Raw genomic sequence first — 18,967 nt, 5'->3', positions numbered from 1 at the left:
TATTCCAGTGCCCGTTTGTGTATAAACCTCGTATTCAGAATACATCTGCAACCCGAATACAGACCTTAAACAGAACCTAATCTGCATGTAACTGGAAACGATCTGGACTCGTGCTTCATGATTAATGATGGCAATCAAAGCAAATTTTTCTGAATTCTTTGAGAATATATCCAGAGAAGGACCTACAGCGTCTCCGTCCGATAAAACTAAGCTGATAAAAACATCTTAAAACGTAAAACTCAGCACAAGAAGTTAATTACTAGTGACACGCTACAGCAGACAACGACGAGAGAAAACGTCTGTACACGACGCCAGGTGAGTGAAGTTACGCACACCGCCTCATCAACAACTCCTTGTTGCATTCCAGCTTTTCTTCAGCCCTTATTCCTTATAGAATTCACACTATATCGTTTAATTTACCGTTTCCCTTGATTCATTTTTCCACGTTTTTATTTACAGCTCTCTAAAAGACGCAGCACTGACGTTACACTCGCCCGCCACGTTTGCAGGCTGAATTCGGCGAAGCGAATGGTCACAAAACTCCTCCCCCATTGCGCAAAGACTTGTGTCCAGTATTAGCTGAAAACAAACAAACAAACAAACAAACAAACAAACGTGTCCACGGATCCACGCTTCGAAAATCTACCAGAAACCGTCGACCATCCGGGGACCTTTGGGACGCTCATTTTAACATGCTACGATTTGGGACACGCCAATTCTAGTCTCGGATACTGTTAAGGACGGATAGCCGGCGAATACGCCGCAGCATATATATATATATATATATATATATATATATATATATATATATATATATATATATATATATATATATATATATATATATATATACATATATATATATATATATACAATGTCAAGGTGCTTGGTGAAGTGCATATATTTTTTTTTCTCCGGTATTTAAACCTACTCATCCACTGGGCTTTTACAAATTAATAAACAAAAAGAAATGAGCTGAAAATCTGCTCGTCCCAGGCAGGTGACTTGTCCATCCCTGATCAGTGTCGGAACCGATTCTCCACTGAAGACCTGCGAGTTTATTCTAAACCGTCCACCGGACATCATCTCTGAAGGGCCGGAGCGACGAGGACACGCCGGGAACACAACTCTCGCCTCCATCACCATCATCACACAACAGGTTGCACACAAGCTAGGATATTAAAAAGCACTCCTCCGTCCACATCATCAATTATTATGGTATTATTTCATCACGCCTCACCACAAAGCAGTTCCACCTCACCTGAATTATTCACGTCACTTCTCTTTTAGCCCATTCAGTTACTCTGGACTGTGACGGCTTTCCAGTGGGTTCGTGCTTTAGATACTGCACATCTGCTGCCTCGCACAGCTCGCCGAATTCACATACAGATGTTACAGGCACTGAGAGATGAATTATTCATCTGTTAACACAACTCAGCTGTCGAGCCGTTAAGCCGTTACCGGCAGTCATGCTGTCACACCACGACAAAACAAAAACCAACAACACCGCAGAGTGTTCAAGTCGTTCAAGTATTTCCAGTTGCATTTATCCAAGTGCCACATGAACGTAGTTCAGTAGAATCTCTCGGTTGGTACAGGACTGCGTTGGGTATACTCTTATGGAAATTCTACATGTGCAAGGATTTAGAGATTTAAACTGATAGAGCTTGAAAACTGTGTGCATGAGTCAGTAAAGCTGGGTGAATAAAGTACAGACTGATACACACCCCCCAACACACACACACACACACACACACACACACACACTATTACAATTCTTGAGACATGGTATTAAATGAGCCACCTTCAACACTGTACAGATCTCCCTCACTGATCACAGGGTACCGGGTCCTGTCGCACAGCATCATGCGGCTTCTTTTAAAGTCTTCTCCAGTCGCTCCAGGATTATTTTGCGATCGCAGAAATGAACGCAGAATAAATAAATAAATAATCGAGGAAACGCCGCAATATTCGGAGAAGCTCGCAATGATTCAAAATTACCGCAGATTTGGGCCAAGACGCTTCACGTGACGTCATCACGGCGTGTGTTCGGCCAAAGCCCTCATTCGTCAAACACGAGTACAGCTTAAAAAGTCTCATTTACCAACAAACATCGTCGTGAAAGACCGGGCACAACAATGTCGTGCACCTGCAATTCCGCCAATTCGAGTAGTTTTCAATAACAACAACAACAACAAAAATATAACTCTGCAAGCTGCGTCACAAATTTAGAAAAAAGTCGCAGAAATAAATAAATAAATAAATAAATAAATAAATAAATAAATCGAGCATTTTTGTCCACAACAATCACAGAAAAAACAAATCGTGAAATCCAGTACGGACTGATTGAAAAGACGTGTGAATTGTATCTCGGAAGCACAAATACACCTCCTAGAAAACTTCGATTTATTACCAGACGGGACTTTTCCATGCTGCTACTGATGCTCGTGCTGATCCTAGCTGCACAACACTGTTACACAACTGTCACACAACCCTGAGTTCATCTGATCAGCAGACAAGGCGAACGACACTTTGCAGGAATATAACTTTCCACCTCGAATATGAAAGCTCATCAGATGAAGAAGAGAAGGAAGCCGGGGCGCCAGTGTCGCCGGAAACACCCTTAACGTGAACGTACAGATCGACGAGAGCTATAAAGCGAGCGCGGCTTCTTCGGGATCCGTTTCTGCTGGCGGGGCGAAAACAAACAGGACGTTTGGTCGCATGGTGTCCGGAACGTCACTCGCACGACGTTCATTTCTTCTTTCTAGAAGTGCTGTATAAAAGCAATATTAACACGTACTGAACATTCAGTAGGACTGCACTCTTGCTTGTGTGATATTGCTTAAAGAGAACCAGATTAAACAGGCTCGACATCTCACAAGCTAAACAAACATGACACTTCCTCCTGAATTTGCCTGAAGTCATATAAAAAAAGGCATTCTGGGTAAGTCCACGAGTGTATTCACTAATCCATAATCAGATCACGTGATGTTTTTCTTACGGACCGAGTCCAGAACTCTCGATCTCTTAAAATGTAGGGACTTTCCTGGAGGTGGTACGGTGGTGAATCATTTCCTAAAAGCCACTGGGGCATTTAATCTTGCACACTGACAGTAGCAACAATAAAGAAGCTTACAAACCTGAATTCGATTTTACCCTGCATTGAGAGCGCGCGCTCCACCGTAAAACAGGTATTCTGGATTTTACAACGTATCTGTCCTCCTGATTGGGATGCTCTGGCATGGGTTAATAATGTGAGGTACCACATGACCAGGATCCTCACCTATGTGGTCACCACATGCAGTTATTGGAAAATAATCGAGTCTACACAACACCGTACAGTGGTTTAGTACTTTCCCGTAACAACGCACCTGGTGTTTTATTCCTCACGCACACGTGGAGATTTTTGCTCTGTGAGGTTAGTCTGTTCTTCTTTGGAGCGTTTAAGTAGAACGACGCTTTGTTCTAACCTTTCTCGTCAGTTGAAAACCTGTCGTAATGTGCCCTGTTGCTCAATTTCCTGCTCGGATGGAATTGGGTCACGTCTCTTGAACGGCGGAGTCCACCAAGGAAGAACTCCTCTAAGGTCACGGATCAATATAAAGGGACTAGTGGGAACCATCAGCGCGTCAGTCAGAACTCACCACATCCTGTCAGTCCGTTTTCCCCCTCCAAATTACATCCTCCTCTAGGACTTTCTTCCTGTTGCTCACTGCCTAAAAAAAAGCACCCACACGGGTTCCCTGTCTCGCTCAGACACACACAGGCATTCATCTCTTAACCAACCCACTGACTAACAGCCTCCTGACTACATCCCAAAACCCTGGACATGAGGAGCAAACATGGGGAAAGAAGGAATAAAGAAAGAAAGACAGCATAAAGAAAGAGTGAATAAAGAGTGAACAAAGAAAGAGTGAATAAAGAAAGGATAAAGAAAGAGTGAACAAAAAGAGTGAAGAAAGAAAGAGTGAATAAAGAAAGGAAGAAAGAATGAATAAAGAAAGGATAAAGAAAGAGTGAACAAAAAGAGTGAACAAAGAGTGAATAAAGAAAGAGTGAAAAAAGAAAGAGTGTACAAAGAGTGAATAAATAAAGTAAGAAAGAATGAATAAAGAAAGGATAAAGAAAGAGTGAACAAAAAGAGTGAATAAGGAAGAAAGAATGAATAAAGAAAGGATAAAGAAAGAGTGAACAAAAAGAGTGAATAAAGAAAGGATGAAGAAAGAGTGAACAAAGAAAGAGTGAACAAAGAAAGGATGAAGAAAGAGTGAATAAAGAATGAAAGAAAGCATAAAGAAGGAATGAATAAAGAGAAAGAAGGAAAGAATGAATAAAGAAATAAAGTATAAAGAAAGAATGAACAAAAGTATAAAGAAAGACAGAATAAAGAAAGAATAAAAGAATAAAAAGAAAGAATGAATGAAGAATAAATAAACAAAGGAAAAAAAGAAAGAAAGAAAGAAAGAAAGAATAAATAAACAAAGAATAAATAAATAAATAAATAAATAAAGAATGAATAAATAATAAATAAAGAAAGAAAGAAACTGTGCACACACTCGCCCACTCTTCATAACTATTACCGGACTGGATCACTGGTTCACTTCACACACCCAAACATATGCCAGTCATTAAAAAGCAGTTTGTGTGTGTGTGTGTGTGTGTGTGTGTGTGTGTGTGTGTGTGTGTGTGCGCGTGTGTGTGTGTGTGTGTGTGCGCGTGTGTGTTAGATGATGTAGCTGACCAACGGTCAGCAGACGATGAGAATCACTCTCACACACACTGAAATTGTTGAGCTTTTACCTTCACGTGACTCTGTGCTCCCAGGTTGTAGATCTCTGTGGGTTTGACTTCGTTGATAATTTTCACCAGGCAAGTGCTGTCAGTCAGATCCCCATAGTGCAACTTCATATCTGCAGCACGCACGCACACACACACACACACACACACACACACACACAGGTCTAATTAATCATGAAATAAACATCTTGGGGTGTGATGAATTCTGACAGGATGGGAAATCGGGTCTTCACCAAGAAAAAACAGCAAAGAATAAAGATAAAGTAAAGAGAAGAAAGCTTGAAGCTAGAGAGTCAATGAATAAATCTGCTTCTACTCATCGCAGAAACCTAAAAGCTGACTGAACTGACCGCTTCGTGTAGAGTCGAATCCTAATCGCAAGTTTTAGCGCTCTCAGTTAATTAAACAAACGATCGACTGTGATGTTGTTGATCTTGAGGAAAGTTAGCTAATTGGCCGCCTCACAGCTCCAGGGTCAGCAGCTCGGGTCATCGTGTGTGTGGAGGTCCTCCGGTTTCCTCCCACGGTCCAATAGCACGACAGTAGGTGAACTGGCTATGCTAAACCCAATGCTATGCTATGCTTGACCTTTGATGGACGCTCCTCGCTCCCAGTGGTGTGGGATCCCCTGCATCCCGGACCAGCAGAAGGCGCTTACTGGAGATGATGCCAAATGATCCATTTTGGAAATGTGACTAAGAAGCAGTCTTATACTTTCTGCTTATACTGTAAGATTTATCCCATTGTAGGAATTTAGCATGATAATCAGTCCAGAAAGGATTTCGCAGAGGTTGGTTTGTTTTTTTGGGGGGGGGATTGTGGCGGCCAAAAATGCTCGATTTTACTGCGGCTTTGGTTCGATGCACGTGAATCGAAGAGGGCTTTGCCTGAATGCGTGTCGTGATGACATACATATACATATATATATATAAAAATAATACATTGTTCTTAAATGAAATTATACTAGAATTCACATTTAGGCAGAGTGGGAAAAATGCATTATGTATTGACCCTAAAGGACTATACGGCCAAATTTGTTTTTTTTTTTGTTTTTTTTTAAAAAACACATTTATTTTTGTTGATACTGAACGGTCAAGCAAGGACGTGACCCAACAAGCTAAAAGTAGCTTAGTTTTGATTTCTGGTTTTATTTAAGCATTGTAAATATTCTTGTAAACCTTTACTGCAATTAAGACGACAGTCTTTCAGACCATTTTTTAAAAATTTTATTTCCCCCCCCTCAGGCACTTTTCCCTTAATACAGCTTGATGAAAACACGCATTTAAAAGTCGAAAAGCATACACACACACACACACCCCAACACAGGCCCATTCACAAGCAAGGAAAAAGGACAGAAGTAACACCATTCCTATATCCAACGGCACAATCATCCACTGCATTACATATGACGGTAGAAGAGATATCGCTGATTGGCAGGAAATAAATAAATAAATAAATAAATAAATAAATAGATCAGTCCCAGCTACCCATCTGTAAAGTGGAACAGCACAAAGTCTGGTTTTCATACCATACTTCAATTCATTTTAAAACAGTGAGTTGGTTCCATAATATTATAGTCATGAAAACCAGACAGACAAGATCTTTAATAATTAAGGAAAAAAAAAAAATAGAGACTTACTGAAGAATATAATCAATTTAATTGATAAAAGAATTTAATTAAATAAATAACTTACACCCTGCTGAACTGCCAGAACCTGCTGATATGTGGTAAAGTTAGTGTCGAGTACACGTTTCACATTTTATCCAACAGTCAAGTTACATTACAGACGAACTGCACATTATCCTTCACTTCCGGCTTTTTAAAAGACACGGAGCTGGCTTGCAATCAATGACATACATTTTAAATGTAGCGCTTAAACAAGAGCTGTTCGAGTTTGATGTAAATCAACAATATTAATAACGTTAATAAAATAATACAAACAACAACAACAACTACTACTACTACTACTACTAGTACTACAACTATTACAGATTTGAGTAAAATCCCAATTACTTAATATAATAATATGAACTTTAAAACGTCAAAATGTTCACCATTCTTCACAGTAACAGACCTGGGGTCTCATTCATCAACGCGTGCGTAAAACAAGAAGGAGATCTGTGCTTAGAGCCGCTCGTACACACAAGGAAATTGGTGTTCATCACACGTGCGTACAGTCACCGTGGACGTTCCAAAAATCGCACGCTAAACTGATATGCTTGTTTCAGACGGCATACCGAAAGGTTTAAGAAGATGGTTTATCTGGCCTTTTTTAATTAGTCTGTCAAATAAATACGATACATGTTATGGTGTGTGTATTCTATTTCCCTAATTTACATTTAGAAACTCTGCGATGGCGTGTACATTCGTCATCGTTGCGGTCTTTTCCACGGCAGGTTTTGGAAATGTAATGTTTTGCGGTGCGAGTGATACGAATGAAGGTAAGACCTGGCATTATTCAATTCATAGGTGGTTGGGAAATGCCAGTACCATCTCCAAGTTCTCTCTGAAACGTACCCGTGGCTAAAAGCCCTAGAACAGAGATCAACTGAAACTGCACTGAGCAAACGAGATCGACCGATGATGCACCCGTCATTCTCAGCACAGCGTTTCCAGTGGCGCTAAAAACACTGTCCAGCTCTGCAGAGCTGCGTGAGCCAAATATTCAAACAAGGAATCAATCAAACGTTCCTTTACATTCCATCTGTCTGCATCTTGTGAGAAGCAAAATCAGTAATTACTCCCTCAATTGCGCTGATATAATACAGAGTGCATGATATCGAAGCTCTGCATGGGCGGTTTACCTGCTGTTACACTTTCCTACCACTAGGTTCTAACGTACGCATGGTCAGGAGTGTGTGGAAATATACGCACCGGCTCACGCATAAGCAAAACTTGACTCTCTCACACTCTCTCACACTCACAGTGTCTTGCCCAAGAACACTTCAGCACGTGGCGTCACCTGGACCGGGAATCGAACCGCCAACCAAACGAGTAGCGGACACACCCGCTCTACCACCTGAACCACAGCCGCCACGAATCCCGTGAATCCCATTCAATGCATAGAAAGGTGTGTACTCGCAGTCTACGCACAGGACTAAACACGGTTGCTAAATGAGACCCCTGGTTTTAAACATATCAGAAAAAAAGGTGCGTTATAAATAATTACAGAAAATTAGCTTTCAGCGTAAAAACACACACCAACAATCTATAAATAACTGAGGTACTGAGTAATGCCAAGCAAAGTGCTGTTAGGAACCCAGAAGTAAAATGAAATAAAAGTGACGTGTAATGGTATTGAAAAGTTATGCATACATGTGCATCACTTACTTCCTTCCGTGTGTGTCTGAGGGTTATGGTAAAGGTGCTCGATGCGGCCAGTGTTAAAGGAGCTGGACCTCCGCAGGATCCCGTGAACCTGCACACAAACACACACACACACACACACACACACTTGTCTTACTAGGACCTTCTATTGGCAATTATTAATGCTATACTACACTTAACCCCAACGGTAGCCTCAGTAGCCTAAAGGAAACCTTTTGGTGAATTAGTGTACTTCATTTGATGTAAACATTCAAAGAAATTGTAATGATCAAAGATGGCCGTATGAGGGTGCTTTACTGCACAGTGTGTCATTTTTACCTCATAGCCTTTCTCCAGGAGAAACTCTGCCAAGTATGATCCATCCTGAAACACACACACACACACACACACACACACACACACACACACACGTATGAGAAAGATTTATCAGAACTCCGTGAAAAACAGTCTCTTTCCGACCCAAATGAGTATAGGCAGAACAATGGATGTTTCTTACTGAACTACATTAGAAATCCTACAGTACTGAACACAAACGCCCGGAGCAATACACTCATGCTCACGCACAGGTTGTTTTTTGGGAATCCAGCCTCTCTGAGGTCATCCTCAGGCCAAGCATGTTGGGTCAACTCTCACTTTTATTGAGCACTAATCACTAGGGCTGGATGATATCTACACTTTACACAATACATACAGATTTTACACTGGACTTGGGGGGGATACACAATATTATATTACCACAATATCCAATGGCCTTTTCACTGATTATATTATATTACCAGACCTGGCAACCGTTAAGCATTTGTGTGTATACTTAAGTTATTACTCAAAAAGACGCCAAGGAAGCAGTATTTTTCTCCTGAATAGAATGGGACACAAGCCGGTCGCCATAAGAATCTGGAATGATCTGATCAAATCGGTCAGTGAATGTTTGACTTAGCGAACATTAGACAAGTATATATTTCAGATCGTTCGGCTGGATTTATTAGGGATGCCACAAAACAGTTTCTCGGCGATCGTCAAAAACGGCTCTTCCCAAGCCGAAGATTTTGTCCCCAGAAGATTAAATATACTTACAGTGCAGTGTGAAATCTAACAAGCTACAAACCATAATGGTGTTGACCACAGTTCCCAACTGCACGGCTGATAATTACACCTCCCCTACTCTCCTTCAACCAGAAATCGTGGAGATGCTCGTCATCTGGTCGTTTTTAGGCTTCATCACAATATTTAAAAATGAAAAACAGCGAGCAGAGAGAGAAAAAAAAAAGCACTGTTATACATCATATGACTTTATTGGTTTATTAAAGTGGCGCTTTTAAAAACAGTTCTGCTGCAGAAGCAAAAGTCCCAAAGCCTAACCTCAACCCTTAACTAACATTATACAACACACTCCACACGCTTATTCAGCCTGAAACACACCCGGCTGCCTCCACAACACATTACTTTGGCTCGACTCCGCCCATGCTGGAGGAGCTGGATCGGGTTTGAATCCAGCTCATGGACTTCGTGCTTTGTTCTGCAGCAAGGGGTACTGGGGAGGTGGGGGGGGGGGGTGTGTGCGTGTGTGTGTGTGTGTGTGTGTGTGTGTGTGTGTGTGTGTGTGTGTGTATCTGAAAGTCGCTTTATTTAAGATCTACATAAACAAATTATGTCCGACCGAGGATGTATTCATGTCTCGTGCCCAGTGTTCTGGGGAGAGGCCTCGGGATCCGCAGCAACACTGACCAGGATGAAGCAGTTACAGTAAATGAATGAAAAATTACTTATAAAAAAAGTAAACTATACAAATACAGCCTAGGTTTTAACATCCAATCTGAAAGAGACGTCCAACTAGACTCGCTCAGGATTAGAGACGTACTGACGACAACCATGGTCGTGTTTTGAGTGTGTAAGAGGAAACACTCTGCTCTCTTTTTCGTGCCCTCCCTAATCCATCTCTCACTCTTTCTCTCCCTCATTCCTTTGTTTTCCCTTCTTAGACTTCCAACTGCACTCTTTGGAACAGTGGAACATTCCGCTCTGGCTGTGGCATTCCACCTCTGCTTCCTGCTGGGGTGATACAGACACAGCCCCAATGGCCTCTGGGAAAAATGAGAGTGATTTGGCATTTCAGAGTGTGCAAGAGTGTGAGTGTGTATATGCATGTGTGTGTGTGCGTATTTAAATATATACATTACATTACACAGTGTGTGTGTTAAGAAATTAGACCTTCCATTGAGTCTTCCTCAAATAGATATTGCACAGTTGCTCGAGCGAGATATTATTAATTAAGCTTAATATCACGAGCTTGGGAGACTACCCCGAGTTAGAACACATTCCGCCAGAGTGCATCTCACCGTGGCTCAGACTTACACCTTCATTTGCAAGGAGAACAAAGAACGCAGCTTCACACTGGTAAGAAAACAGAGCCAGCAGGGAAAGCGACTGCTAGAGCAAGGAGTTCTGCTTCAAAGACACAAACAAGGCACGGTGAGCACAGACGGCCTTGGATGCAACTCATATCTCCATGGCACCTGCAACATCTTTGAGAAGCTCTTGTTCTTACTGCCTAACGTTCACATACACCCTCAACGTCAAGCCACAAAGAAAAACGAGCTCAACACACACTGGCCGAATGCAGTCGCAACTCATATTTAAGCAACTGTTGATTAAATGTGTACACGCATAATAGCAAGATTAATATGCACGTGTGTGTGTGTGTGTGTGTGTGTGTGTGTGTGTGTGTGTGGGTGTGTACGCACTTGCTTCCCACTTGGGAAGCTCTGAAAGACAAAGTATTTACACACAAATCTCACATGCATCAGTGCCAGGGCTCACATCTGCGAGTGTGTGACCGTTACTAGCAAACTACAGTGTGGACCCATGATCCTCTATGATAAATGGAGTTTATCAGCACGCTGGGGCTTTTGGGAAATGTGGTCTGTTTCCCGCCGATTAGAGACTCAGACAGGAAACCAATACAGTCATAGCATTCCAATCGCAGCACACACGTCTCTCGCTGATACGGTTTCTCATCTGGTCCACGGTTCAACCGTCCTCTCGCCGACGCCATGCTGTTAATAAGAAGTGCAAGTGTGACTTTCTCCAAAAATCAGTCCATAGGGCTCAAAATGAAACAAAATTCTGAGCAAACTTACTTGAGACACAACCGTCGTTTGTGACTTTAGGAAAATACCATAAAATCCCTGTAAGAGTGTATTAATTCTTTAGACATATACACGCTTACACACAGACAAGTGACAACAGCGTTATCCGGCCCGTCGGAGAACAAAGTTCAAGCAACAGATAAAAATAAAGCCACGTCTGCTCAAAACGACCAAGCTGAAATCTAACACGAGTATTTTCCTGTACGAGAGAGTTCACGAGAGAACCACGACACATGCATGTGGTGACGACACGACGTGTTGCAGCCATAAAAAATAATGCAGAAATGTATGTGTGTGTGTGTGTAATTGCACAAACAGTTGTGTTACTGTAAAGTTTTAGTCTACTTAGTTTAGTTTATATTTGTAATATTCAGTTTGTGGAATTTATTTTAAATAAATGAAAAAAAATAGTACTGAAAGTTTGACAACCGCCTGCTGTCCGATTAATTGGTGGTGGTGGTGGTGGTGGGGTTAGTGGTGGGGTTAGTGGTTAGTTGCAGCTCTAATGTAAAGGGGAAAACGGACACACCGTACCAACAAAATGAACTTGCACTCCAGCGCAACAGAGCTGATCATCATGCAGGCGAATGGTGCCCTCTGCTGGTTGAAAGAGAAAACTGAACACTAAGGCTAATAAAACACACACGCTCATCAATCGGTTAAGAAGTTACCCTGGGGTGCCTAAAGTTTTCTTCAGCACCAGGTGGAGGAAAAAAAAAAACAAAACAAACCTCACTGGCCACAAATTCTATGTAAGGTTAAAAGTAAAGAAATACAGTTCAGCCTGCCAGACATCTCCGTTTGGACAATAATGGGATTTTTGTAGAATTACAAATCATAATTTACACAAATCATCATCATCATCGGAATCAGCTTGAATCACTTTAGTTAGTTACATTTACATGATGGAGAAGGGCCAATGGGGGAATTACACCAGGACCCCGTGGTTAAACCCCTACTCTTTACGAGAAGTGTCCTGGGATTTTTAATGACCACAGAGAGTCAGGACCTCGGTTTAACGTCTCATCCGAAAGACCGTGCTGTTTTCACAGTACAGCGTCCCCGTCACTATACCGGGGCATTACACCCTACACAGACCACGGGGTGAGCGCCCCCTGCTGGCCTCACCAATAACAACCTTAGTTTTCCGCAGGAGGTCTCCCATCCAGGTTCTGGCCAGACTCAACCCTGCTCAGTTTCAAATCACCTGTAGATGATATTCTGATGGTGATATAACTGCAGTGTGGATTCGCTTCTAATGTTAATTTATACATGCTCGTTAAACCAGCCTGGGCTATGAATGATAGTTACTTTAATTCTATTCTAAAATCAGCTTTTCATTGGTGTCTTCATGCCAACTCTTGTAACGAGACGAGTGTGAACTCGTTCTGCTGCATGCTGCAACAATGCTGAAACGCTGGACGCTTTTGAGCAGTGTCATTAGCATTGTGAAGTGGATAATGAGGGGAAGGGCAAGAGAAGACCCGGTTTCTCACTCGGTTTAGTGAATAGCAACACCCAGTGTTCAAAGCAAAGCTCTCTTAATCACTCTTTTTTTTTTTTATTAGTAATACAGCTTGCAAACAAAAGCAACATTAACTGATCATTAGGCATGTCCTATGTTTCTGTTGGTAATAACCAGAAAGACAATACAGGGACATTTATTGGAGAGCTTGTACTATTACTGCAAATGAAGTGCTAATAACAAAAACAAAAATCATTTGAATGCCTATGGTTCTTAATCCCGGGAGAACTTCTCCCATGCTAGAGTGCTAGTTCAGCACCACAGAATAAAGAGAAACAAGATCATATTTGCTGGGTAATGCTGAGTGCTCAATGGGTTGCAATTCCAAACTGACGTACAACCTGAACAGACCTGCCTCGAAGTCAAACTCGGTAACCTGAGATCAGGATCGAACCGGGGATCCTGGGGCTGTGAACAGCAGCGATACCCGCTGCACCACCATGCTGCCCAGCTGTGTTCACGCACAACAGGAAACAATAACAATCACACCCTGGAAATTAACAGCACCCCCTATCTTTTATGAGATACATGTTGCTTTCAAGAGCTTATGGTATGGCTGGGCATCGGATCAAAATAAATTAGATAAATAAAGAGAACTGCAGGTTTTTGGTGTTCTCACAAACAGAGGTCGGTAAATCCGATCAACCAGCACCGAGAGCTAATTACAGAACTATCCGTTATCGGCAAACATCCACACCGATAGTTCTTCCCGGTTGCGACCGTTTGCGGGAACGGCTGAGAAGAGTCCGCCATCATTATACGGTATGAGAGCGGCCTCTAGAGGCGAAATAAAAACCATCACGGACTAATTTTGTTGTGCTATTTGAAGTGTTTTTTGATTCATTTTGGAGGTCTTTTTTTTTTTATTAGCTATTGGAGTGTTACTTTTTTGGTTCAGTTAGGATCTATAGCTTTTATTTACTTTAAGACATTAATATTTGTTTCATTTTTAAAAGTACAGTACATTTTCATGGCAGAGTCAGTACTGTTGATTTTTGTAATAAAATTCAGCAATATTTTACTTTGCGTGTTATGGTTTCATTCAGTATCAGTTTGAAAAATGTTCGGTTATTAATCGGTTATTTAACTTAATTATCTAGTTATCTGTAAAATCCACCATCAGTGTAAAAATGCTCACATGATCGATTCAAGGTTACATTTTAACACCTGGAAATATTACCAAAGTGACTTAGCAAAAATTTACCTACATTTACATTTTTTTCACAGGCTCACAAACACAGTTTACACACACACACACACACACACACACACACACACACACACACACACACACAAATCTGTTGCATTGTTTAAAAAGGTCTTAAGGGTGGAGTCTTTCTTGACCCATCGGCATGTAACAGCCAGTCGAGCATGTCTGCTGGCATTAGGCACAGCCAGACTCTTCCACCCTACAGACATGAGTCAACACTCCACCACAACATGGTGCAACATATAGCTCAACAACCCACGACTGACAAAGAGATGGAGACAAAAAGTCTAGCGTACTGTAAGCAGTTGTAAGTGACTTAAACAAAATAATAACAATGTACACCGATCATCCTGTTCAAAAGTTTACACCCCCCTGGCTCTTAACGTATCGTGTTGCCTTCTGGAGCATCAGTGAATGTTTGCACCTTTCGTAATATTTGTGTACGAGTCCCTCGACGGTCCTCCGGGTGAAAAGACGGATCTCAACATCATATGTTGGAAAGGGGTCAGATATGCAGAAGATGCCTGAAAAGTAAAGAATGTGCAGGACCTGGAGGATTTTTCTGAAGAACAGTGGGCAGTTTAACTGCTCAGGACGAACAAGGGACTCATGAACAACTCTCACAAAACAAAACAAACAAAAAAACAAACAGTCGTGGATCATCCAGGTAACGACACACGGTATTAATAATCAAGGGTGTGTAAACTTCTGAACTGGTTCATTTGTGTAAAATCAGTCATTATTGTGTCTTGTGGACTAGATGTAAACATCTGTTATTTGAAATAGATTATTCAGGGCAGTACTAAATAATTTTTTTTTTTTTTTTAAATGTAATTTTTATGATCCTCTTATTTATTTATTTTTAAATTCTTAACATCCTGCAGATTCTGCAACGTGTATGTAAACTTATGACTTCAACTGTATCTAGTTAACTGAATTCCGATATCAAGAGAAGACGGGACACGCTTAGCACGGGTTACACATTACGTCTCGGCTCGACAGGACACGTCCACTCAGACACAGAGAGATGAAGCAGCATCCTCTAAAGCAGCCAGCGTAACAATACAGATTACTGCGACATAAAATGCACCAGAACAGTGTGAGTACAGAGCAGACGGTGCGAGGGCCATCAAAGTCCAAGGGAAGACAGATCAGTAGCCCGGGCACCCAGGACGAGCGGTTCCGCGTCTGGACTAGCATGGTGGACAAGTAGGTTCAACGACCAGAGAGAGAAAATAAACCCAACATCCTACTGACGTTTGCAAAACAAGTATTTTTTTAACTTAAAACGTACTTCACATTGGTGCGGCATACCTCAACGCCATAACTATAAACACATGCACACAAATCCTGAATGGATCACCCAAATCATCATGCACGGATGAGACAGATCTGACTACACGTGGTGACCTCGTATAACGCATCTTTTACACGCAATGAGAGGAGACACCTCGAACCTCAGAGCTGATACATTCCACAATGACTTGATATGACTTGATTATGTTTCTTCAAGATCGCAAACAAAAAAATCTTCATCAGGAGAGGATAAGGACTATGGCGACACTTCCTTGGAAATTCACATACTTGCTCAGTCCCATTATTCTGTACTAATGCACTTAACCAGATTTTTTTTTACATTTTTATATTGAGAGAGAGAGAGAGAGAGAGAGAGAGAGAGAGAGAGAGAGAGAGAGAGAGAGAGCTTCTGCTTCCCCAAGAGTGCAAGCTAATATATTTATCCACCCCTGAGGGAAAAAAAAAAGAAAAGGTGTTGACACACCTAGCTGTCTGCTTTGGCCGGTATCGTATTAATCGAGCCCAGGAGTACGTCCTGCTGTACAAGTTCAAAGTCTTCAAACAAGCTCAGAGGTGAGCTGAGTCAACATTACACCTACAAGCTCCTTCGTCTCAGGGCTTCACGCCGCGCTCGAACGTCACCGGAGAATAAAGTGTACCCTGCGTACGAAGAGGACCAAGATCTAAAATCTACAAAAGCGGGAAAACCATAAATCATTCGAGGCTGTATAACCCTGTAACACCCTTTCCAAACATTTTATCAGCGTACACATGACGATTAAGGGCTGGACAATAAGACAAAAATATCACAGCACGATACTTGAGGACATTTCGACGATACGATGCGCATCACAGTATATAATGTAGCTAAAAAACTCTCAGCGGTAACGGTAGTAAAATCAACACAAAAACACCTGTTAAACTGCGTTTGGCAATACTTTTCTTTAATGACTAAGAAGTTTTACAAAATTACATCAAATCAATGGCATCCATTCAGTACCATTTCATTTGTAATTATTAAAAACAACATCTCAGTAAAGTGTATCACGTAATCATGATTACACCATCTCGATATCGCGTCGATATATCGCACAGCCCTACGCGGATGCGTGTTGTTCTATCCCTAGAACCCATATGTGATTGTTTTATGTGTACGTTGTCATTTCTGCATGAGAAGCTGACGATCATTTAAGTAAATCCCTGTTTTAGTCATGATCATACCGCAGTCTGCTTAATTCCTGCTCTAACAAAATTACATCAACCTATATGACCAGTCAGCGTAACTTTAAGATCTGTATTGTGATGAAATTTCATATCCAGAAGCACTAAAAGGCCTTGGATTTAGACGTTGTATTCACTCCTTTGTCCTTTGATACGTTCATTTTATTTGCTTTATCTCTCCCAAGACGATCCCGAGTTATGTCATGATAACAAATGTTATTTTCCTAAGACCAAAAAGCACGGGGCATCCCGACCGCCACTAATCGAGATCAACTAGATCACTCTGACCGCTTCATCATCGTCAGCAGCAACCTTGTCCTTCATCACTTATGGAATCACACAGCACAGCATGCTCAGCGAGAGGGGAGAAAACAGTGACGGCTTGTTTTAATGTGCACGGGGTGCCATGGCTGCTCTGAAAACAAGCCTGGGTCCAATATACCCATTCTGATCGGAAGTAGGAGGAATTTGGCAACTCCGGTACTAAACTCAAGGGGTACACGGGGTAAATGAGAGCAGCAGTGTTCGGTTTATGGATGCCATACCTACATCAGCATCTAGAAATCCAGATTCGGTCGATGTATTCCCGGATCATTTTAACGTACACGTTTTGAAACGTTATCGATGTTGTTGCACCGGTGAATATTCAGAAGACTTCCGGTAAACGTAAAGCTCCGTGGAGGACCAGCGCAACAGTGAAAGAGACGGCAGGAAAGCTGAACATAGGTGGAGAAAAACTAAACTTCAAATCCAATATGATCATCTATAAACAAAAGCTTTTGATTTTTACTACTAGGTTAAACAGGGCTAGACTTTCAGGGCTGTGTTACATCATTGAACACATCTGCGTATAAATACCAGGAAATAAAATCTTCATCTTCTGATCTCAAACCCAAATGTCTTCAGTCCACAGAAAAAAACTAAACAAACAAACAAACAAAAAAATTATATACGCAAAGGGCCAGTGTCCAAATCTAATCCCTGGGGAAATCTAATCTGGTTTTATACGCAAAGGGCCAGTGTCCAAATCTAATCCAAGGGGAAATCTAGTCCGGTCTTATACGCGAAGAGTCGGTGTGGGGCAGGTTTTCATTCCAATCGAGCAGGAGCCACCGACCCAAACTAATCTTCCCCACTCCTGTGTCGTAACACCCAGCGCGTTTACATGGACAACAATAATCCACTCGTAACCCGATTAAGACCATACTCTGATTAAGAAACTACCATGTAAACAGCAATTTTTACTTACCTTAATCTGATTAAGGTCATACTCGAAGTAAACACTAATGGAATTAAGACAGGTGGAGTACTCCTGTTTTAGTCGCATTATGGACGTGTATTACAGACATGTAAACACCTTAATCACATTATGAACGTCGTGTGGGAGTTTTCACCGCATTTTGCGACAGGACACGATCACACACGGCAGTGCTCAACCGTTTTACGGCGAGCAAGAGAGTTCGGCTGGGTCCCAAACCGCATACTTTCCTACTATAGGCCGGTAGTGGGGAGAAATACATGCATCTCGGCTACTATATAGACGATAAGTACGCGGTTTGAGACGCAGCCCACGGCTTCAAGCAGTCGTCTATTAGCACGTACAGCATGACTAATAATTAACTGCACTTAAAGCGTTCGTAATTTTTTTTTTTTTTAATAAAAACACCCAAAACTGTATACGGTCCCATAACGAAGACGAACTGTATGTTGCTACGTGAAATTCTGGAGGGATGTGAGACGGCGTGGCGCGGTGACGTAATGACGCGGGCTGTTCATCTAATTATGTTCTAAAACATGTAAAACGGGAACATGACAGGAGTATTCTAAAAGCGACTCATGTAAACACCTTAATCACAATATTATCTTACTCAGAGTAAGGCCAATAATTAGATTACTGCTGTCCGTGTAAACGCAGCTAGTGTGTAAAATGGCTAACAGGTCGTGCAGGTGTCGCTCTGTCTGCTGGGTTACACGACTCTTACCTGCCCGGTGATGCCGGTGATGATGGCGACTTTCCTCGGCTTCTTATCACAGCCGTGTCCTGCACAACCGGGGGTCGTCCCCGCGCACTGAGCCATCGTCTACCGGTTCGGGCTGGGAATAAATGAGCTTCCGTATTTCCGCCGAAGTGATCTTTCTCTCTGTCTCAGTTCCGGAGAGGTTTGTTTCTTCACGGAGCGGCAGTTTCAGACTGAAAACACCGTCGACGCGCCGCGAGAAGCCAATCAGAGAGCACGCCGGCGATGACGTACTACAATGACGTTTCTACAAGAAATACAGAGGAAGATGAATAAAGGGGGTTTGCTGTAAGTTTAGCTGAATTGCACAGCGCCCTCTATAGGACATGACCAGGCAATTCATTTCTGTTTTATCTGTATAGCATATATTGACACAGAACTGCTCTCACACACACACCCACACACACACCCACACCCACATAC

The 18,967-nt window shown here is 41.9% G+C and overlaps 1 protein-coding gene across 3 annotated transcripts in view; it reads right to left on the bottom strand.

Annotated features, from left to right (window-relative positions):
• gmds (GDP-mannose 4,6-dehydratase) overlaps positions 1-18,728 on the bottom strand; it is a 300,682-nt gene extending 281,954 nt beyond the window's left edge. Inside the window, exons 1-5 of one of the 3 annotated variants that reach the window (XM_053613802.1) lie at positions 18,509-18,728; positions 8,447-8,491; positions 8,132-8,219; positions 6,495-6,518; positions 4,804-4,913 (exon numbers count right to left, since the gene is read on the bottom strand). In XM_053613802.1, the coding sequence (XP_053469777.1) occupies positions 4,804-4,913; positions 6,495-6,518; positions 8,132-8,219; positions 8,447-8,491; positions 18,509-18,604 (363 nt within the window). In that variant the 5' untranslated portion in view covers positions 18,605-18,728. The remainder of the gene's footprint in view (positions 1-4,803; positions 4,914-6,494; positions 6,519-8,131; positions 8,220-8,446; positions 8,492-18,508) is intronic. The other 2 variants (XM_053613803.1, XM_053613804.1) reach the window with 2 other exon arrangements.
• Between the last annotated feature and the right edge of the window lie 239 nt (positions 18,729-18,967).

This window comes from Ictalurus furcatus, chromosome 25, assembly GCF_023375685.1.
Source record: "Ictalurus furcatus strain D&B chromosome 25, Billie_1.0, whole genome shotgun sequence".
Taxonomy (NCBI): domain Eukaryota; kingdom Metazoa; phylum Chordata; class Actinopteri; order Siluriformes; family Ictaluridae; genus Ictalurus; species Ictalurus furcatus.
The sequence above is the reverse complement of the archived record's forward strand: the minus strand, read 5'-3'. Positions and strand labels throughout refer to the sequence as shown.